A 23,872-nucleotide genomic window follows, 5' to 3' on the forward strand; every position below is an offset into this window, starting at 1 on the left:
TAAATTACACTCTCAGTCGTTACCCATATGAGGATGGGTTCTTTTTTGAGATTTGTTTCCACACAAACATTTCTCCTCGTGTTTTCGCAGGGAGCTTTGCCACTTATAGGTATATATTTATTCATTTAAAATATGTTCTGAATCTTTATTTCTGTAAAGCTGGGTTGTGAAAATATGAAAATCACTGCACAAATAAAATATTTTAATCCTTTAATTTACTAGTTTGAACATTTATTTTTTTCGAACTTGAATTATTTTTATTAAATTATATGTTGCCTTCATCTTAATCCTTATTCTTATTATTTGCAGTAATGTAGTAATAATTATTTTACATGACTTTATAAGCTGCAATATGATACATGCTAATTGCTGCTCCAGCGGGTGCTGGTAATGAAAACTCTCTTTCGGTATGAAAATCTAATTAAAGGAATTGGCTTTATAACAGCAGCAGCAGCAGCAGCAGCAGCAGCAGGGATCACATGAACAAAAAGTAGCTCATAAAGTGATTATGGATTTCATCATAAAACTTTACTGTGGAAGCTCAATGAATGTACACCCATAAGCAACTTCTACTCATGGAACAGGCTTAGCATGTGTTTGCAGTGTTTGTATTTTGAGTAACAAAAACACAAATACACGATTTGTGATTAATAACGTCTTATTCTGAAGTCAAGTCAGAAAAGAACAGATTGTGTACAGAAATAGCATCAAGCCTAAATACCAAATAGCAAACAGTATTGTTTGTAACCTACTCTATTAAATTATATTTCTAACTCATGTGCAACTATAGAAAATGATCATATTTACATAATGTTAAATGCTGTTAAAGTACAATATTCAATGTTTTTTTTTGTTATGAAAATTATTGAAATATAGTTTCCTGCTCTGCAGGAATATCATCATTACTACAATTTACAATACCTCAGGTATAATGAAAAAAATAAAATAAAATACTTAGCAGCTGGATGGATATAAAAAGACATAAACAATAAAAAAATACACAATTTTTTTGAGAACATAAGTACGTCCTAAACATGTGCCATAATCAGGGGAGGTCACAACTGACATCCTCCGCAGTACAATCTAACAAAAATCATCAATGCTATGCGTTCATTTGTGGATAAATGAAAGTAATCATCAGGTAACCAGAATTGAGACTTTTACAAAAGCAGGAGATCCAAATGACTGGAAACTGGACCACATATTAAAACAGTATAAGCAGAGATTATTGCAAATTTATGATGCAGTGATATGTAATACAAAAATACAAAAAAAGGCAAAAAGAAGTTATATATAATATATTATATATTAGGCCTGTCAATCAATTATATTATTTAATTGCGATAAAATTGTGATTTTCTTGAGTTAACTCCAATTCACACATTTTTATCTGTCCTAAATGTACCTTAAATTAATACTTTTCAGGTTTGTAATATTCTAATAAGCATGGCCATAAGCAAATATGGATGCTTTATGGAAATATATGTTAATTGTTAGTGAAACCATGCTCAACGTAGCGCATGAAGACAAAATATTCTTGTTAAAGTTTTAAAGAAATTATGGTGTTTTAAAAGCTGAATGTGTGCATCATGTTGGATTTTGGTGCTTGATTTGAGACTTGCTGCTTTAGTAAAATAAATGTTTAGTGATAAAAAAATATTTTTCAGTGGAGTTTATTTTTTGTTATATCTAAGTAATAAAAAGGATGACATGAATAAATGTGTGCTGCATTGAGGGTTTTAATTTTGTCTTTTATATATATATATATATATATATATATATATAATATGTAATGTAATATAATGTAATGTAATGCAATAGCTGCACTTTACTAGTGTCACTGTAATTAAGTGCTAATTTGAACGATTTGTGTTTTTTTTTTCCTTATCGGATGAATACTCGTGTAAATGTATACAAAAAATTATAAATGAACAAAACTTAAATTTTTTCTTTATGCATAGCATTTTGTTCTTTAAATTATTCAATCACATCATTCCTGTGACATGAAACTGTGCATACATTTTCTTATTATTATTATTATTAATAATAATAAAAAAATAATAATAATACTAATAATAATAATAATAATAATAATAATAATAATAATAATAATATTAGTAAAAGCCATTTTAGACAGATATTTGCTGTTGTTGTTTTTGCTGTTTTTGTTGGCTGGTTTATTTTTCTTTCTTTTTTTGTTAACATCACTACAGCATTCATTGTGCCAGGGCTTGTTATGTAATAGTTAAAATAGAGGGTGGGCCATGGAAAGGTAGCCCGCCTCCAGTACCGGGGCCAGGCTCTTTTGAGGTGGCTGTAGACCACCTTGTAATCTCACCATGTTTAATTAGGTCCTTTTTTCTGACACAGGGCCCAACTAAAAAAAACATTATATAACTGCATCTGCTTATTTATAATTTCATTAGTATATTATGATCTGCAGTATATTACTTTGGTTTCAAAGATAAAGATAAAGGACTAGATTAGGCAAATATTGGTTGTTTATTTTAATAGTTGCCTTGTTATTATACATATATTATCATATGAATATACATATTTAAAACTGGATATTGATTTGTTGTATATTGATTTATATTTATATTCTAATCGATGTTTTATATTTGTTATATTTTTTTTTCTCTGTGTATTTTAGGCTTAAAGTAATGTACTTGTAGAAGAATTTGAAATCTGAATATTATTGGAAACAGTAATGCATTTGTGAACAACTCTATATAAAGTTGGGTCCAAATGTCTGAGTGCACTACCAAATGATTGATCAGCTGTTACACACTGTATTTTAATATGTATTCTGATATTTAGTAATTGATAGTATAATGAAAAGGTTCTATGAACACAGTAATGAACACAGACTTTTAGATGTTTTGAATATATATTCCCTGCATTGTCTAATTAAATGCCTTAAATTTAGGATGAGAACATCACAAAGACAAAAAAAACCATTACGTACAACATCTGCAGAAACAAATTGAACAAAATATAGCAAATATGTAGAGATTTCTTCATTCTTCTTCACCTTCAAACTGCACTTAACTGTCACTTGTGTAAACAACCAACCGGAAAGAAAGGTGATTCAAGTTGCGCTCAGATGACTGCAAACACTCTGAAAGCTTTTCCTCCTAGAGGGTTTTGCATGCTGCAAGAGACAAAACATCATGCATTAGAGAACAATATAACAGTTCACATATTTTTTACGTCGTTTATGGCTAATCATATTCAAAGGTCTGAGGTGAAATAGTGAACCATCTACAATAATACTTAAAAAACATTTCTTCGACATTTAGTCTTTTAATTAGTCTTTTAATCAATTATTCATGTGTCTTTTTTTTCTTTATTTATAGTGTTCCTGTCCAACTTCCTGACCAGTCACAGTATTGCGGTATGGCAGGTCCACAGTGTGTGAAAGAAAATCCAAAGAATGGTGAAAACACACTTTGGTGCCCAACTACAATACAATGGTCACCAAAATAGATCTCAGGGACTTATTTCATCTCAGTCACAAACACTCCAGACATGAGGAGGCACAGGAACTAGCAGGGTTCGGTGCTAACAAGGCCAGCAGGTTCCGTGCTAAAGAATTATAACATGGTGTAAGAAGTGATCCTATCTCGCTTTCCCTTGTTGTGAGTAATCTGCACAAAATTATTTCTTAGAATTATTTTTGTGCAATGTTTCGGGTGGTTTAGTTCATCAGACAGCTGGGCGAACTGGAGAGAAATAAATGGGAATATATAAACAACATTCTGGATAATGTTTAATATAAAACTTTAAGATAGATAGATAGATAGATGATAGATAGATAGATAGATAGATAGATAGATAGATAGATAGATAGATAGATAGATAGATAGATAGATAGATAGATAGATAGATAGATAGAACATACTGAGTAGCCTGCTATATCTCTGCTTCATTGAACACCTTTGGGATGCTTTGGAACACTGACTGCACCCCAGGCCTCTTCACCCGACATCAGTAAGTCTCCTTAAACTACATTTTGACTTTGCTAAAACAAGGGCTTGTGGCTGAATGAGAACAAATCACCACAAGCACACTTCAAAATCTAACATCTTCACAGAAGAGTGGAGGATATTATAACAATGTAGAATGGGGTGTTCAGAAAGCACATATGAATCTTATAGTTCATGTCTCTCTAGTGTGTATTCAGTTTTATGAAATATTCTACGTAATGTTATAATTACATGAATGGGCTTGCACGTTTGTAATCAGATTTTTTTTAAGGTCACCTGAAATTCACTTATTGAGATCAAACAGAAAATGAAGTAAAACATTGTTTTCTTATCTAATAAAATAAAATCAAGCTTGCTGGTGTGCTCAGGCTTTTAAATAATCTGCTTTTTGTATTTGAGTATGACTGGTACGGTTTTGCATTCTAATCAGCTTTGCAGTCATTCCGCTTTGTACCGTGCCTCTCATGGTACGTTTAAAACCAAAATTATGTCCTCATGTGCTTGTGTTTGCAGTTTAACCTTTGCAAACTGAAAAAAAAAAATATAATTATCCTATGAAGAAACCTGAACCCTTGCACTCATTGAATCAGCACTTATTCTAAACAATCAGGAGAGTAGTCCACTGCGGTGGTTCATCACATCACAGCAATTAACACTCACTTCCATAGATATCTTTAAATTTGAATTGTACAGCACACGTGTAAATCTGTAAAGAAAAATTTTATCATGACAAGAAATTAATTTGTGCGATTTTTACGTACCTCTCAGAAAAAACGTTGTTTTGATAGGAACCATAGTAGTACATCCTTTTTTCCACCGGCATCACGTCAATGTAGCCGCCGTGTTCGTTCTGTATCACACCGGCGTGAACTGCTGATCTGCAGATACTGGATTTCTGAAAATCAAAACAGTAGGAATTAAAGTAATCATGCAAGAGAGAAGGAAAAAATGAAGAGAATACAGTATATTAACCTGCTATGTGATTCCTTTCCCAATTAATTTAACAATTTCAACATTAAATATTGAATCAATACAACTTATTATTTATTTACTCATCTTAACAGTAGACCATTCTTTTACACCAAACTTAAGTAAAAGTAATTTTTTTATAGTCTTAATTATGAAAAGAAAAAGTACTGATCTATGAGAACTATTATTTTTTTATTAATTATGCAGTTCAATGTTTCATTCTCCTTCACATCACCTCTATATACAGTAAGAAGTGAGTTTTCTATCGTTACAGACAGTGATAGAACACAGTTTCTCATTTAACACAGTTTATGCATTCACTTCACAATAGTGATAATAAAGTAATAACTGAAACTCCAAACTGAAATTATACTGATAAAGTGCAGGTACTTTTTTACAAAAAATTACTTTCCCTACTTGCTAACAACTATGAATATTGTAATTACTATAAAATTTTGTAATTTATTTGCAGCAAAGTATATCTTTTAAATAATAGTTCAAATGAAATCTAAAATAACTAGCACTGAAAGACATTCTGTGGACAGAATCTAAATTTGACATTTTTATTTGTAATTGTTGGGGTTTTTTTTGAGCAAGGAAGGTTGGAGATTACTTCTAAGTCAAGGGAATTTTAAACCAACATGGCTACCATTCCATACATCAACACCATACTGTACAACTCGGACTGAACTGCAGCTAATTGGAAACAACTTCATTATACAACAAGACAATGACCCAAAGCATACGTCCAAGCTCTGGATGTGTTAGCTAGTCAGCTGGAGTGCTACCTATAATAGAATGGATTGCCCAGTCACTGCACCTAAATCCTACTGAACCGCTCTGGGATTAACTGTTTCATTTCAGGTGAATGTTTGGAAAAACAAACTGTTTGAATACTGAACTGTTTCTAAGGAAGGATCTTTGAATGGATATTCATTGAACATCTGTACATTTATATATTTGTTTGGTCGAAGTAAATCTTTATACCATTAATGGACCTAATTTGTTGTATTGAAACAAGAGGAACATGCATAAGTTTGTCAAAAACAATAAAAGCGAATGAAACCACTTATTGGTCTTGTAGGTTAATATGGCAATAAGAATTTAAGTGAAAGAACAGTCACATCATCAACAACAACAGCAATAATTATAATGATAATAATAATAACAATAACATATAGTATATTACATAATATACATAATTGTATTATTTAATAATAATAATAATAATAAGAGCTAGTATATTATGTAATAATCTTAAATTCTTACATCGGAATAAATTCTTGTCCCGATGACTCTGGAGACCTGGGCGGGTTCTTGCAGACAGTTTTGCGGACAGTAGATTCTATAATGCATGTGTTACAGTTTTGTATAATTCACTTGGCATTTTAAAATAAATATAAAATAAAACATCATAATCATGAAATGTAATTGTACAGTGTACTGCTCAAGTAAATTGCTTTTATGATGAATATAATTGCAGCAAAGCCTAATGATATTCAAAAACCTGGAAACTCGACTCATTACCTGGGACAGTGTTTAACAGGGCTTTCATGTGGACACAATGTAGACACTGTAGTCTCACATGTAATCACTTGTACTGCAACAAAAAAGTTGCGAAAATTATTTATGCAGTAATAATAGTCAGTTCACACAGTTGCAGAATTGATATTGTACTTACTGTCCACTTTGGACACAATGAAAGCATTGGCACTCTGATATTTCCTGTAAAGAAGACAATCACATTTCTGAAATACAATACTACTAGAGTAAATATGTTACAGTATTAGTGGTTGTTTGATCGACTCACCCGAGAGATTGAACCCCATTTTTGTAGGATTTGATGAAAAACTCCTGCCTGCCTATTCTCGTGACATCCATCCAGCCTCCATTGTTATCGATCACTCCGTAATGAAGGCCGGCTCTGCAGATGCTCGAATGCTGCAATACATGATGCTAGATGAGTTCTGGGATGAAATCTTAATTTAACAGACACAGAATTAACATTTGCTCTCGATCCGGTTATCTCTGAAACCTCATGACAATCTGGTGATAATAAAATTTACATAGTTAACACATTGTAAACATTTTTGTAAGTATATAGCTTTTTGAATACATACATGCATATTATACCATGAATAAAAATGGGGCATGCTATTAGAGCAAACTATTCAGTAACACAGTAGTGTAATGTTGACAGTATGAAACATGAGTCACTGATACCACTAGATCAGTTACTGTAGTGAGACCACACTACAGCAAATGAGACAAACCATACTTTTTATCCAGCTATAGCTACATTTAATGTTGGCAAATCCATCAAACAAGCTAGTTTTTGTTATTACTTACATCATATTGACCAGTGGTGTAAAGTATTTGAGAAAATGTACTCCATTGCTTTACTTAGGTAATCATTGGACTACTTTCTAGTTGTAGTAGTTTTACTAGAGTTTCAAAGATATAAGCAACTTTTACTCTCTACTCAACTATATTTATGCTTCAATATATGTACTTTTTATTCTATTATATTGTAATTGAAATCAGCCATTACTAGCCATTACGTGTTTCATTCCGGCATGTTTAAGAAGCCGTTGTGCTAATCTTGGTTAATGCAGTGTTGAGGTGTACAATTTGATTTGTATTTTAAGTAATAAAACCTCACAAATCAACTGTTTTTGGCTTTTCACTAACATGTGTCTTGGTATTGAAGATTAGTGCTTTAGGTCTTTGAGCCTACGTTCAAAATGAGTAAAATACTGTTCAAATCAGATACTGTAATCCAGTCGTATTGGAATTGGTGACTTTTAACTTTTAATGGAGTAAGTTTTGCAGTATAGTTTCTATACTTTTACTTAAGTATGATTTTCAGGTACTCTTTACACCTCTGACTGGTATAAACAATATTTTCTTTAGTATATACATTTATATACTACATTTAGTATATGCCCACTAGTTCTGTTCACCACATAAAATTCCACTGCAGTACTGTTAGCAAAAAACCTCAGGGACACGTCAAGCAATAATTTCATGGATATATCTTCTGACTTTGAATAGGAAACCTATAAAGGAGCAAATGAATTGCAGTTTTACCGGAAACATCTATAGCTAGCTGATGTGTAAAGTGAGTTTGACTTCTTAAGGATTTTATTTCTGCTAGTGGTGCCGAAAATCATCTAAACATTTGACCATAATATGTCCGCTAATTTCTTTTTCATAGAATGGTTGATTTTTTTTCTTTTTAAATAAAAATAAAAAGGCTATGGAAATAAATGATTAAAATAGTCCTTACCATTTCATAATATACAGTTCCTATCGCTTTTGAAGGGCTGTCCAAACATCCAGCTGGACATTCGTACCTGTCCAAAGCAGTTGTTAAATAGTGATTATTTCTCTAAACAGATTTTGAAATGTTGTGGACTCTTTTTGGGTGGTTTGATATAGATACGTTAATGATGCAAAAAAAAAAACACAACAATGCCCAATTTTCCCCCTTATTAAGGGAAGAATCTCACTGGGATTCTGTAGATTTATATTTTATAACTGCTGCTGTTATCATCAAACCCATCCAGAACTTATCTCAACACGCAAATGCACAATATGCTTATAGAAAACATCCTTAGAAGTAACTGCTTTTACTCTTCTACACTTTTAAACTGTAATTATTATTAGTCTATACCCTTTTGCTGTTACAAAGGTTTTTTTTTTTTAGAACATTTCAACTTATCAATATTGCTCAATTCAGCTAATGGTTGTGCTGATATGTATAAAAACTTCACCCTTCGTACCTGTTACACGTTGTGCCTTTACACTGGTCCCGGAGTTTCGTGTGACATGTTACAAGTTGTGCTGCAAAAAAAAAAAAAAAAAAAAAAAAAAAGAACGATCGAGCAGAGTTTTGCACATCAATGCACATTCTTTTCTTTGCATTTTGCACATTTCTACCGAAGCTTTCGAAGAACAGGCTAAGGAATTACTGGTACTGAGAGCTCATCTACTTGGGTTTCAGGAAGTCATTTAAATCCCGCAAAGCTTCAACTACCAACGAGCAAACACGCTCAGCAAGGAGCTAGCCATTTAAGGAAAACAAAACCTGCATTCCTGACTCAGGCTCATAATATTATATACCATGTGTGTTTGACAATGTGTAGAGAAATAGTAGCCATAGCAGACCCCCACCTGCTAAACATCAAGAAAATTTACAAAAAAAATGCTGCTGGTGTATTTTTTTTAACAGTTTGTAAGCTATCACTGTCAACATACATTTAGAAGCAATGTGAGAAAGAAGCTGGAAAAGTATCGAGTATTAGGTAAATGTCCTGATGAGATCATAAATTTATGAATCACAAAATCCAAAATCCAGAAAACTGAAGCCTGTTATGTCAAATAAACATTTTCGGAAAACCCAAGAGGTTGGGCCAAGGACTAAGGGGGTGAGGTAAGATGGATGGTTCAGGCAAAGACTGAAGGATTTTTTCATTTTTTTCTACTGATTATTTTGTTCTGATTTTTAAACTACAAAAAAAAACATCCATTTAAAGAAAAAAGTATGCTTACACATCTGTTCGGTGCTCACAACTGTGGTGCTGTGTGCATGTGAGTGTGGGTCAGGACGTCTTGTAGTGACCGGTGCTTCGGGTTCAATGACGTTGTCTTCTTCAGTCTCCTCATAATAGAATTGATTTTCATCTGGAAATCAAACAGTACACTGTTCTGGAGTGCAATATGCCAAATTGTTATTAATAATACTCAATTATTCTTTAACAAAAATAATAATACAAATAAAAAATACAAAACAGTGTGGGCATATTGGCTGTATGTTAGAGAGTAGAGTTAGAGACAGTGGTGGTGCTAATTCTGTGCTATGACCTTCCAGGTTGTGGGTTCAAATCCCAGAAGTACCTGTAGCCCCATTGAAAAACATTTAGAACACAGTATCTCTTAAATTTGGTCGCTTTGAATTAAGACTAAAGTATATGCTCCCTGAGAGATACATGAAGTAAGTCTATGCATGGCTGTCCAGTAATGGTTAGAGCCACTCTCATTGCTAGGGGTCAAAATTAATGCCATCCTTCGCATGAGTAGTTGCAAAGACTTGGATACTTGGCCATGGATTCCTGTGGTATTTACTTTATTTTTCTGTAAATGTTTTCTGTAAACCATACAGCTCTGTGGTTAGATGGGGTTCTGCATATGTAATTATACTATTGCTATGTCTATTTATTTGTGATTTGATGATCAACACTGTACATTTGGAGACTGTGTGTTATTAGTCAACGTCACACATTTCAGACCAAATTATTGCAATAATATTGTTGAAAAATAATCATCAGCAAATGAAAGTGTGCATTAGTTACACCACGTTTTTGGTAGTTCACTCAAATGTTGTACCTTTGTAGCACAAGTTGTCTTTACATCCTCCTCCATAGCTGGGTGGACAGGCTGAGCATGGTGTACCATGTTTATATGGGGCACTTCCCCACCAGTTCCCTCTGCACAAGTCACACACACAAGTCATTTTTTTCCTTTTATTGTTATGCTTGGGTTGACGAAATATTATGATTCAACATGTAACTTAATATAAATTGCATAAAAAAAACCCTCATGTCAGTTACCTTGTGCATAAGAAGGCCTGGATGCAGAATGTTTTCACATGTGTTGTATTTAACTTGTAATCAGCCACTTTTTAGGATTTTTATGGCATTTTATTGAATTGTGCAACAAAATGCCAAAAGTCAACCAATTATATCTATTGTATGGCATTTTAATTTTAAACAGAAAGTGGCCCAACTGTTATCTGCTCCATGTTATTAAAGAGAGACTTTCATCACGGGTAAATAATTCACGGTTAAATCAAAGTTATAGTGATAATTTTAAGGCAAATGTTTCCATCATTCCAGAGCACTATTTGGTTCAGAATGTGGTGAAGGCGACCAGCACTGGACCATCATTTATATCCAATATCTTTGAGTAGAAACCAATAAATGTGTTTTAGAAAATGGGAACTCAACCTACTTTGGAGAGTAATTGCAGACCAAATAAACAGCCTTTGTCCAGATTTGTCCCCAGACGTTCATATCATAGCACACATTAACAGCACAGCCGATTCGACTGCTGGTTGCCCAAACGAGCTGCAAACAATTACAAAAATGCAATAAAATTAACAGTACGAATTTTCACCTTTACACTCCACACTACACAAGAACACACTATACTGAACAATAAATTGTTTTTAATGTTAAATTCTTGTGTGATTTAAGATTAAGATTTGTATATACCTGTGTGTAGTGAGTACACACTGGCCCTGAGCATCTGAAAGGACAATAAGGGTTACACTCTTGGGGATATGGGAAGGAATAATCTTTCACTTCGTCGTACCAGGCCTGGACATGAGATGTAGGAGGGCGATACCTACAGGATAAAAACACACAACAGGATGATTTCAAAATCATAAAATAATGAAAATCATAACAATTAAATTATCCCCATTGTAGAAAAATATAGAATACATAATCACTGGGCAAGACTTAGTAGTCATGAGTGCATGCAAGTGTGTGTGTGTGTGTGTGTGTGTGTGTGTGTGTGTGAGAGAGAGAGAGAGAGAGAGAGAGAGAGAGAGATACAGACCTTCCCCAATGAACTCCTAAGTTCTGCCCGATGTATTTAAGCAAGCCTTCTGGTCCATGTTCCCATAAGCATGTCTCAGCCCATTCTTCAGCAGATCTCTCCAATTCAGTATCCCAGACCTGAAATTTAACACATTTTCACCTTCAGTTCAGTTGACACCTTCAAAAAGAGTTAACAGGCTAACTAACTAGCTGAAATCTAGCCAATGGAACTAGTTTTTTAAAATAAACTAGCATGCTAATGAACTAGTGTGCTAACTCAAAAGGTTTCAACACGTATCATGTCCACATGAAGAGATCACAGTAAAACAACCAAATGTGAACATATTACCCAATGTTTTCATATGCATAGCACAACAATACACACAGGATAGTTTCAGCAATAAAGCATTTTAATGTGAATTTTGACTACATAGCATGCTAATTGGACAGCTAGAACATTAATAATAATAATAATAATAAAGTGGTATAGCTGTTGCTTATATTTCCCTCCACGTGGTTACAAGATGAAGAAATTTCTCAAGATGAAGTTTTTATATAAGTGCCTATCAGTGAACAAGTGATAACCACAGCAATGATTATTTAAATATAATGAATGGACATTCTGTGTCAATCAGATGATAATAGGTTCCCTTTTAAATCTGGTTCCTCCTGGTTTCTCATACAGTCTCAGAGAGATTTTCTTGTCGCCACTGGTTTGCATAAACTTATAGGAGTATACTAATAGGGACTAATTTAGGGATTTTAAATGCATATTCGTTATCAATTTATTTCTGTAAAGCTGCTTTAGGACAATAATCATTTTAAAAGTGCTATACAAAAAAAAAACTGAATTGAACTCAAATGAACTGAATGATAAAAAGAACCTGGTAGCACGAGTAAATAGCAAGAAGCAGTATAGTTTGTTTCCAAGCTCATACAGCATGTACTGTCTGCCTCACATTAGAGCTTAGCTTGCTTTTTCTTTCTTTTTTGAGATGTCCAGCCACTCTTTCCAGTCTCTAATGCACTCCATATGTAGCTTACACTCTTTTCCCCCTGTTCTGGGCACAGTTTCTCCTTGGCAGGTAAAGTCTCGTGTTCCTCTTCAGTGACACTCGGGAATGAAAGTTTTCCTTTAATCGGCTGACCCAATTTTTTTTTCTTTTATAATTTTTTAAAAAATAAACAGGAAGAAGGTGTAATTATGTTGGTAATTATTTACTTTAATTCAACAGTCATAAACTCATAGACGGATCGCCTACACAGAACCAGCTAGCTCTTTCACAATTCACACTTTTGGCCTTGTTGGATGTCCCACAGCACAGGCCAATTGCAAATCGGAACCAATAACTTTGCCTAAAATAGCAGCTTTCTTTTTTTTCCCTCTAAAATGAGCTGCATAAGACATTAATTCTGTGGTTGACACCTGGAAATGGGACGTGGGGTGGTTTGTAAAGGGCCTTCTCCAAATTAGGTTTTTAATAATTGAATGAACCATAAATAAAGTTGCGGCTGCTGAGTGCGCTCTGTTGCAGCAGAGTATGTTAAGTGAGACTGAGCTTCATAATGTTTTATTCGTTATAAAAATGCTGTTCATTTTCGCAAACATCTTTCTGAACTGTACAGCTTTCTAAATTATTTCACTGAGGCCTTGATTTCCATTCTCTAGATTTTTAGCACTTTATTTTTTTTTCCAGGCAATACTAATGGGACAAACATTAAACTTGACTACAGCAGAAAAGGGAGCTTAAGTGCCATCTTTGAGCCTGGTTCATCAATACTGTACAGAACTTTTTTCCTGGAAAATAAAATCAAATATATACAGTATGAGGATATATGAGGCCCATATGCTAACCATTACACACATATATATTACTTTTGATTTCAGGTTTCCAATAGAGTACCAAATGGAGTCGCTCTACATTCGACAATTGTATTCCAAATTTTATTCGTGCCAGTCGAAGGATTCTGTTTTTAATACCTCCTGAACAGGAAACGCCCCCTCCTAAAAGCCAAGCACTCTGTTAAGAAAACAAGGCCCTTCTCACACTCACTGACACACTGGTGTTTATTTCATTTAACACCTCATTTGCATCGAGTGTTTTTCTCATCTGGGCACATTCCAAGAAAGTACAAACAATTCCCATGAACCTGCAGGAGCTCATTTCCTCTTGCAGGGGGCTGTGTGAGGGGGAAAATAGTAGGAGAGGTAAGTGAGGGCATAAGTGTGTGATGAAAAGTGTGCATACAGCACAAATGAAAAAATGTTTTCTTTTTTTAAAAAGCCCCCAAAAAATGGAGCCATTTATTTATTGTAAATGCAACCACATTACTGTTAAAGATGTACCAATATATCTATATATCTATCAATATGTATGCACCCCACTTATTCTCTCTCTCTCTCTCTCTCTCTCTCTCTCTTACACGTTCTTCAGAACAAACATCAAAATTAAAAAAAATATGAACTGAATCACATGACCATGGCAAGGATATTACTGCCAAACAGGCTGATTGAAGTATTTTAAAATATTTCTGTCAATTTTGGTTGATGGAAATGCCTCAATGGTGAAAGAGGTCAGAGGTGAATAAACAGGCTGGTTTGAGGTGACAAGAAGACTAATCAGAAGTCAAATAAGAACTCTTTGCAACTGTGCTGAGCAGAAAAGCATCTCAGAATTCCTATGTTGAACAGTGTTGAACACAGGATTACTGAAACTGGACCAAAAAAATGTTTTCTCAATATTCAACTGTCCTGTGGGGTTGAGAGTGTGTCTGTTTAGGGGTGGGGGGTTTTGTGGGGCATGTTGGAAGGGCCAATTTTACTATAATACTATGAATACATTTTAGCAGTTGTGTCAATGTGAAATAAATGGAATACCTGACACTTTTGCTTTGTAGGGACATTTGGCTGGTCCTCATGAGGGATGCACTGTTTATCTCCTGATTAGTTTTTTTCTTTTGCAAAAACTGCAAGAATGTCATATCCCTTTTTCCCTTTTGGTTACTGGATTTGAGGTTAGGGTTAGATTGAACTATAAAAAGTGGAAATTGTTCACAAATTGATCAGTTACAATTATCTAAATCAAAGGTCTTTATAAGAATTGGTAAGACTAGCGTGTGTGTGTGTGTGTGTGTGTGTGTGTGTGTGTGGTCTCCCACTGCTTTAATGAGGCTTGATAAATGTAAACAGCAAAGAAATGGCACCACATAAAAGAACCCATTTAAAACTAAAGAAACCAATCTCAGACAGTAATATCAGCCAAAAAAAGTCAGTCAGGCTCAGTCAGGCTTTCGTCCTCTCCACATGTCTCCTTCCATTTTGTTTTCCCTCCTCTTTGCCTCAGCATCATCTGCTCCTTATGCTCCTCTCCCTGTTTTCTCCTTTTCTCTCTTCCCTTTCTTTAACATCCCCCACACACCCCCAACCATAATTTATCCACCGTCTCTTTGAACCAGGTTGAAACTGTAATAGGAGACAGCTCAGAGCCGGAGAGTTGGCTGAGCAAAATTGTGCTTTTTCTTTTGTTCTACTTCTTCTTCTATTTCTTTTCTTTTCTTCTTCTTCCTTTTTCTCCTATTGTAATACATTTCATTATTTAGAATGTCAGTTTCATTTGGGAGTCACAATTTTTAAAGAGGAAAAACACTAGTATCAGATTGGGATCAGGTTTAAGTCAAAGCTTTGAAAACCATATTGGCATTTCTCAAAAAAAAAAATAGTGCATTTTTATATTAAATAATCAAATAGCAGAAAGAACGGAAAACTGCACCAGCAAATAAAATGAATTGTTACTATTGTATTATAGTTTGGTCAAATTACACACCTTTAGAGCAGGAACAGTTCTTAATCGCAGGTACACAAGGTTCTTGTGTGTTGTATCTATTTTGTATCTTGTATTCTTGTATCTGTTTTATCCAGAAACCATTTTAACTTATAGTTGTCATTAGCTGGAGACATGCATAACTAATAAAGGCATCCAAAACAGGTCCAGTTTTTGTTTAAAGCGTACGAGATATATGTATTATTAGATGATGCATGAGTTTACATCCACAGGGATATGGACGATATGAAGGCTTTCGCTTTTGATTTACTGTAGATGAAGCTGTTCTGTTTGGTAGTTGTGGCTTAAGAAGATGAAGGTATTGACACTTCTTTAACATCTGGTCATAATGTATTAATTTAGCTTTTGACATTAGATTAAAATGCTTTTCATTATAACTGCTCATACAGCTGATTTTGAAGGTGATGACAATAACACTCAAGATGCACTGACATTAGTCAGCATAAATAATAAAGATCTTGTGTTTGGATTTGATTCTAATTCAACAGAAGGTCATGATAAAGCACTTGTTCTACACAACTTCTACATTGTTTGCTGATATGTCATTTTACCGAGAGGGTAAGATTCGACAACACAAAAACACCTGTTTTACACACACACACACACACACACACACACACACACACACACACACACACACACACACACACACACACACACACACACACACACTGTCACAATAATAAACCCTGACACCTGACTTAGACTCAGTTATGCACTAATCCCTGCACTGTGACCTCTTAAGACTCACTACAGACCATTAATGTTTCCATACCATGTATTCCATGTTGGACGCGGGCGGATAAACTTGACCTCGGAGTTTGTTGTGTAGGTCCAGGATGGCCTGTTTATCGATGGCATTGATGGCCCTCTTTCCTCTGTGTTTTGCTCCGTTGTCATCAGCGTATTTTTCCAAGAGAGAGCTCAGTCCCGTGGCATTGAAGAGAGTCATGGAAAAAGCGCTCTGGGATAAAAAAAACAGAGCAAGTCCTCCTAGCCATGTGCGACTCATGGTGACGTGACCTTTGACCTTCAGGAGAAGGAACTCTGGATAACAAAGTCTTAGAGTCTGTGGGAGAGAAGAGGAAGATTAGAGCACCTCAAGGCCAGGGGTCAAAATATGGAAGTTTATTGGAGTGACACTAAAATTTGAGTAAAAAAAAATAAATTAATGATAGCCATATGTAAAATTAACTGTTTTATTTAAACCAGTGCCAAAATTTTCAGCTAACTCTTAGTTGTACACTTATAATCTAATATTCATTCATTAAAATTACACAATTGCAAGACTTAGTGTAGAAATGTGTCTCAGCTTCTCCAGATGTAACTACAGTGAAGGAACAGGATCTGTGAAATGTGCACTTTCAGCAAATATTTTTTGAACCGGAAATTTCTGACAAAAAAAGTTACAGCCAGACACATGAAATTGCCTTCAAAATGTTGCAGATTCAGCAGGCATGGGAAAGAGTTATAAACCACATTTTGGGGTTAAAACTAAAAATACATTTTGCATAAAAATTTTTCAGTAACATTAATCTGAATACATACGTGAATCCTCAGATGATCTCCAGCAGGTTAACACTGCTCCTACAGCTTCCTATGTGAGATAGCAGTGATTAACAAACTTCCTGAAAGCGATGTGTTTTTTAAAACTGTATGTCCACAATGTGAATAAACTTCTCTTCAGTCTTCTCTGGGTGACTAAATGCGGCTCTGCACCAGGTTTGGATTTATGCTGAATTCAGTTTCTGGTGTCGAATGTCTTGTGGAAAACACACCTCTATATCCAACCCATTCAGGGTTTAGCAGGACTTAGACTAACAGCATCAACAGCCAGACAGCCTGGAAATGGTTGTGTGTGTGTGTGTGTGTGTGTGTGTGTGTGTGTGTGTGTGTGTCTGTGTGTGTGTGTGTGTGTGTGTGAGACAGAAAGAGAGAGAGAGAGAGAGAGAGAGAGACAGAGACAGAGAGAGAGACAGAGAGAAAGACAGAGAGAGAGAAACCATGTTTTACTATCTTGGTGAGCACTAAATGTCCTCACAAGGTCAAAACTGTGAGTTGTTTATATTAATGTGGGGACATTTGTGCTGGTCCCCACTTTTTTGAGAAAAACAAATAAAAAGCTTTCCTGTTTATGTTTAGGTTATGATGATACACTGCAGTATGATGATGTGAATGAAAGGTCCTCAAAAAGTGTATGTATGTGTGTGGTGCTGGATTTTTCCCCAATTTCTTGTCCTTATTAGCAAAAAGATGACTTGCCAATTTGAAAAATTGGCATAAAAATAGGAAAAAGATTCAAATAAAAGCAAAGATGCCTTTCTGGTTTTGATTTCTGAATGTGTTCATTTTTTTTACTTTTTGCACACCATGCAAATGCATTCCAAATTTTCCATTTTCAGCCATAACTCGAAGAAGCAGCGTAATATTCTTTATCTGAGGCCTTGCTTTGTTTTAAAGATGGAAACTCAAAAATGGTCACTTTTCCCCACTTTTTCCACCTAATCAGAATCAAGCCAAACCTGAGCAGCACCATTGCTCCAAACAAAGAACAGCGACCCGTTTATATTTATTTTTAGACGGGCAGGTCTTGGAAATGTTTAAGTGCAAGAGCTCTGCTCATTGATTACATTCTGCAGTTCTCCCTAACACTAACAAATCTGTGAAATTACAGCTTTGGTCGCCTGTGCCATGTGTACAACTCACAAATGCATAAATCTAGGTCAGGCATTTTTTTATTGTTAAAATCTATAACCATAGCTCTTTCAAATAATGACCATGAGGCATGATTTCCATATACAATACGGGTACCGTCACCTATTTGGCTTTCGTCTTTTAACACATAACCAATCTGGATGAAAAAACAAATTTACAAAATGTTCCCTGACCCCGAGTAGCACTTTATTTTTCTTTTTTTATAGCTTAGGAGTTCAGGAAGTCTATCTCAAACAGGTCCATAACACATTCCCAGCTCACTATATCTAATGCAATCTCACTCCATCTTAAATCTAACTATCTGCCTTCTTCTGCATATTTACAGACACCAGTGATTGGGATTGATAGGAAGAAAAAAAATAATAATAAAAGAAGAAGAAGAAGAAGAAGAAGAAGAAGAAGAAGAAGAAGACAAATAAACACTATATAGACAAAAGTTTGTGAACACTTTACCATAAGATTCTTATGTACCTATGTACTTTTTTGAACAATCTGTTCCACATCCCCATTTGCTGTTATATTACCCTCCATTCTTCTGGGAAGATGTTTTAATAGATTTTGGAGTGTGTGAAGAACTGGGCTTCTTCAAACTAAATCGTAGCGCTGATGGTAAGGTGAGGAGGCCTAGGGTGCAGTCAGTATTCAGGGTTGATCCCAGAGGTGTTCAGTATGGGTTGAGGTCAGAAATCTATAGTGGGCCACTCAAGATCTTCCCCTCTTACCCATGTAAAGCATATTTGCCATTATGCATAGGAGGATTAATATGCTGGAACAGATTTGGGTCTCAGAGTTTAAGTGAAGGGAAAATTTAATGCTTCCACATCTAAAGACATCATTTATTATTTTGTACCTCCAAACTTGTGGTAAGATTTTGGGGAAAAATCACATATGGCTGGAAAAGCCAGGTGTCGCAGTCCTTTGTTCATTGCAGAAAAAAAAAATACTTTTCATTTTGCATGGCCCACATTATTAGTTATTCATGCAGTGGTATACAACATATGACTGCTGTTGCTTAAACCCCAACCTCCTGACCAACAACCCAGAGCATTAGCCATTGAACCACTACCTCTCCTGTAGAAAGGGGAGTAATTGCATGCTATCCCAAAGAATACACAGGTAACAGTGTTTAAAAAATAGACATGATTTCGGACACTTTATTGTATTGTATGATTAGTGCGTTATTCAAAAAGACCAAAGTTTCAAGTTTCTTTTTATTTAACAAAGATCATAACACAAAGTCTATAAATTCACAACAATGCTGAATTTTAATTTCATTATTTCCAGTTTATATGCATGCAGTAGTTTATTTTTTTTCATGCCATTGTTTCCGACAGCACATTCACTTAGTTAAATTTCTTTAAATTGAATTAAAGTTTATCTGTAGCATTCCAGTGGCATCAAGCGAGACATTATACTGTGTTGGGTATAATTCAATTCTCAATAGAGTTTTTTTTTTTTATTTTAGGTTTTTAATATCTAAAAATAATTTATGTGTTAATGAGTAACAGTGACAGGCAGATATCAAAAAGAGCTCTAAAATCACTTGCTCACTGCTGCCCTCCTTTGTGGCTGCTGAATCATTACAAGCGTCCATTAAAACACTGTGTGGATGATGAGGGACAAAACCTTTCTCCTGCATCAACACCTACTTTTTATCTCTCATTGGATCCCTTTGGTCATCTTGATCAAAAGTCCATTCCTTACGTCACATGATGACTAAAGGCCCACATGTTCCATTTGTGTGTTCCTATACACTAAATTAGTTTTTTACAAATGTTTTTTATTTTTTATTTTCTTAATAAAACTATATCAAGATTTAAGATTCTTAAAGATTCAAGTTCAAGATACAGCAAATTTTCTTAAAAGAAAAACAACTGAAAAAAATATACAGTAAAGTGCTTCCCTATAAGCACTTAAACGCTGGACTTAAACTCCAGTGTAAAGCAAAACATTCCTCGACTAACTTCCAGCTACACGGTTTTAGCTTATTAAATGCAAATTATTACGTTGGGTATTAGTACTATATATATAGAGATGGTGAACAATTGGTAGTATATGTATACTATTTATTGCCTTTTTCAATTTGTACTTTTGTTTCTAAAGTTATTGCACTTTTTAGGAGTCCCCTTCACATTACTGCTGCTTTTCCACTTACCTCTGGACATCCTGGACTTTGATTGAGCACTGTACTAATGTACAACCATTAGCAGCAGGGATTAATGACAATGTCCGGCAGACACATGAGCTACTTCTACTATCTGTTCGTGTCTGTAAAAGTTCGCAGTGTGAAGGTTTGTTTGCGTCTTTGAAAGTTTGTAACACGGATGTTTGTAAGTCTGTGACATACTGTATATAACGTTATTATATCTAGAATCCAAAATGGTAGAGCTGTTTAGAAATGTAAACATCAAAGTAATCATCAGTAATCATTCAGAAGTCTCTAACACAATTAATTACAATTCATTCATCCACTTTTACTGACTGTTTTAGACGACAGGAGGAAGAAATCTTGGGAGGAATCAATGCAATATATTATGATTTTTTTTAATGAATTGTATAACCAGGAAAATTGGACAAAGTGTATTTTGTGAAACATCAACTGTGGGGCCATTTCCAATCCACAAATGATGCAAACTCTATGTCTGGAAAATGGAGGGGCTCAGCATCAGTGGTATCTGAGGATTTGCAACATGTAGTACAGAGGAAGAAAAAGAGCAAGAGAGAGAGAGAGAGAGAGAGAGAGAGAGAGAGAGAGAATTGTCACACAATGGCAAATGTACAGAGACAGGGACCCCAGCAAGACTAGCTTTCGCAGCATAACTAAAATGGAGAGCAAGAACTAGCATGGACATGGAGTTTTACTGGGACATAAGGCGCCAGCCACTCTACCAACAAACCTTCTGTAGCAACACATTCTTTCTTGTCTTGTCTTGCTAATGAGGCTTCTTTTCTACACTTTTTGGAAGCTTCAGCCATTTCTATCCACAAAGGCCACTCAGGTGCTCAATCAGTTACCAATAGTGGACCCCTGCAACTTACATCTGGCACGTCTGCGCCTATGCACCATTTGACTCCTGCAACTAATCAACCATGAAGCTGCATGATTTGTTTTTAACCTCTGCGAGATATCCTACACCACTTCATTGCTATGCTTTCCCCACCGGCTTCCTCCATCTGCTTCATCAGATTTAAATCAATGATGCTTACTTTATTATGACTGTAAACCAGTATTTGTAGGTCTCGCCCTCCCATGCTACATCTGCACATTCATGTGATTTAGGTGACACTAAAAACACCACTGGAATGCTGACCGTCATGAAATTGTATTGCTGAAGCCTTTAATTGCTAATAGTAGAGAACTGGAAACTATGCCACATACTTTCATGTCAATAAAGTCAACCATGCAAATGCTGAAGTGTTCCCAGTATAGAAAAGAAAAACATATAGGCTAGTTTTTTTATTGTAATGTGTGAATACACTGGATGAACTACATTTCAGTTTTTAGAATCACTCAGATATCTTCTGCTACATGTTCTTTGTGTGTTCCTGGTAGGTGTCCCACATGTTAAAAGAGGGCAACGGTATATAGGTCAGTAACGTGATGACACATGACAGAGTCCTTTTTCTAGGCAGAGGTTGATACACTGTGTGGTTGAATCACTTCAGTGTAGATCTGTCAACGTTGCTGCTTACTTTGAAGGTGGTTTCTGCCACAATATCAAGTCGCTTGCAGACTGGAACAGATTTTCTGTTTAGGTTGCCCTGTACTTGACCTCAACCCTGACCAGTTCACCAAACTTTGCTGATTAAAACCTTACACACAGCATGATGCGACCACCACCATGCTTCATTCTGGTTAATGCTGATATTGGGTTTCCACCAAATGCATTTGTGATGTATTTGCACCCAGGTTAATAATGTAAATAATGATTTTATCAGACCTCAAACTACCATTTTTAGTATTCAGTGTACCATGTGGAAAACACATTTTATTTTCTCATCTCATTATGCTTTCATAAAGACCAGCATTGTATTGCCCATGACTGTACTGGGAGCAGTTTCTCCCATCTGAGCTGTGAATTTCACCACCTCATTCAGAGTTGCTTTTGGCCTCTTGGCTGCTTCTCTCACTAATGTCTTCCTTAGCTGTTACTTATTTTTGGTAGACAGCAAGCTCTATTGATTTTCCCTTGACTTCAATGTTATTGGTTCATTGCATATGGTTCCCATTAAGCGCATTTTATTTTCAGGTTGTAACACAAAATGGGTACAAGTTAAAGGTCCCGAAAGGTCTGGTAAAATCTTAATAATGAAGCTTTCTGGTTCACAGCAAGCAGTAGATGGTTGTGAAGGGTTAGCTATGAATGGGACTGAACACGATTGCTAATGTAAATGAAGAACATTATTCTCTGTACTTCAACATGAACAACATAACTAAGCTGAGAGAATTAGACTGTGGCGTTAGGCCCTGAGACACTCGCGCATTTTAGGTTGCACTGGAAAATAATGAGTAAGGTGTTTAGATTGATCGCTCACTGATCACGTTAATCAGCAATAATCACGTTGGGAAGTTTGATCTGCAGTCTGTATAAAGGCCAAAAGGGTCGATCAGATGACGCAAAACTTGCGAGACAACTTCTTCACACGCTGCCAAAACTGGCTTCACTGGTCTAACAATCCTATACGGTTTGTATACAGTTCCATAAGGTGGTAAGCAACCAAAACACCACTAACCTTATTAGACATTTAAAATTAGGTCACGTAAAGAAATATGAGCAGTTTTCTAGCGACAAGTGAGAGAGACAGTTAACTCAAGTGCTCATGTCTTACTTGGATCCACGTTACACTAGTGGTTCTCAAAGTTTGGGGTGTGGCCCTCTAGTGGGAAATAAAGACATGACAGGTGGGGTGCAATGTACTTCAGGAATTTTAAATAATGATTTTTTTCATTTATGTTTTTTTCTATTAAAAATCTAGTTCGTACATTTAAAGCAACCACAAACAAACAATTAGGTCATTAATGCAAGTAATTAAAAACAACATCAGTTAGGCTAAAACAACTACACTTAAATTTTCTCTCTTTTTAAACTTGATGCTATTAAATGTTTTTTAACATGTAGCATAAATAAATAATTAGAGAGATAAATTGAAGGCTTCAAATGGACCGTGTACTCAGTGATCGGCATAGGAATCAGGCGATACAGCTTTCAGTGATCGGGGATAGGTGATCGGCCCCACAAATCCTGATCAGAGCACCTCTAGTAAGGTTATATATTTAGCATCTTTTTATGGACATTGTAAAGGATCATAAAGTCTGAAAAGTGTCAAAGTCTTGGGACATATGAACAACTGAGTAATACCGAAATGTCAGAGGCAAGGTAAAACCAAAATCCTCTTTCGGCAGAGATTATAAAGCATTAATATATTTCATTTGTGTGCTATTTATTCAGTTGAAGATGATGGTCAGGATAAATATAAGTCCTAGGATGAGTACAATAGTGTCTTTTCGGATTACAGCAGCAGTTCTTTGGTGCAAATGTATAGAAATTCAGCCTTCAGATGAGATTGTACATTGGCGCATATTTAAGGTTTTGAACACAAGCTGTTTTTGTGAAGTGTAAATCCTTGGTGTATTCAAGTGGTGCAATGCACAACAGAATGAGTCAGTCCCAAGTGTTTAAGCTCCAAGCAGAAAGGAGTATCATGAATCAGGATGAATCAGGTTAGTTCTGGAGGCTGACACGAGCCATGA

General features: G+C 35.3%; 1 protein-coding gene across 1 annotated transcript; it reads right to left on the bottom strand.

The window, feature by feature from the left end:
* Nucleotides 1-627: 627 nt before the first annotated feature.
* Nucleotides 628-17,193, bottom strand: crispld1a (cysteine-rich secretory protein LCCL domain containing 1a). The gene is made up of 15 exons (XM_046833588.1): nucleotides 16,954-17,193; nucleotides 16,181-16,474; nucleotides 11,583-11,701; nucleotides 11,234-11,366; nucleotides 10,971-11,086; nucleotides 10,347-10,447; nucleotides 9,513-9,644; nucleotides 8,744-8,804; nucleotides 8,248-8,314; nucleotides 6,769-6,899; nucleotides 6,640-6,683; nucleotides 6,486-6,558; nucleotides 6,228-6,303; nucleotides 4,751-4,884; nucleotides 628-3,154 (listed from the first exon to the last, which is right to left on the bottom strand). The coding sequence occupies exons 2-15, from the start codon at nucleotides 16,415-16,417 to the stop codon at nucleotides 3,103-3,105; spliced, it is 1,476 nt and encodes a 491-aa protein (XP_046689544.1). The 5' UTR covers nucleotides 16,418-16,474; nucleotides 16,954-17,193; the 3' UTR covers nucleotides 628-3,102.
* Nucleotides 17,194-23,872: the final 6,679 nt, after the last annotated feature.

Source organism: Silurus meridionalis, chromosome 21 (genome assembly GCF_014805685.1).
Source record: "Silurus meridionalis isolate SWU-2019-XX chromosome 21, ASM1480568v1, whole genome shotgun sequence".
NCBI classification, from domain to species: Eukaryota; Metazoa; Chordata; class Actinopteri; order Siluriformes; family Siluridae; genus Silurus; species Silurus meridionalis.

What these genes read in the sequence shown, in the direction of transcription:
- crispld1a (XM_046833588.1), bottom strand. Translation starts at nt 16,417, where the DNA reads ATGAGTCGCACATGGCTAGGAGGACTTGCTCTGTTTTTTTTATCCCAG. An exon ending in TTAGGAGTTCATTGGGGAAG is followed by an intron (nt 11,367 to 11,582) that starts GTCTGTATCTCT and finishes TTTATCCTGTAG; the next exon opens with GTATCGCCCTCCTACATCTC. An exon ending in AAAGGCACAACGTGTAACAG is followed by an intron (nt 8,315 to 8,743) that starts GTACGAAGGGTG and finishes TGCTTTGGACAG; the next exon opens with GTACGAATGTCCAGCTGGAT.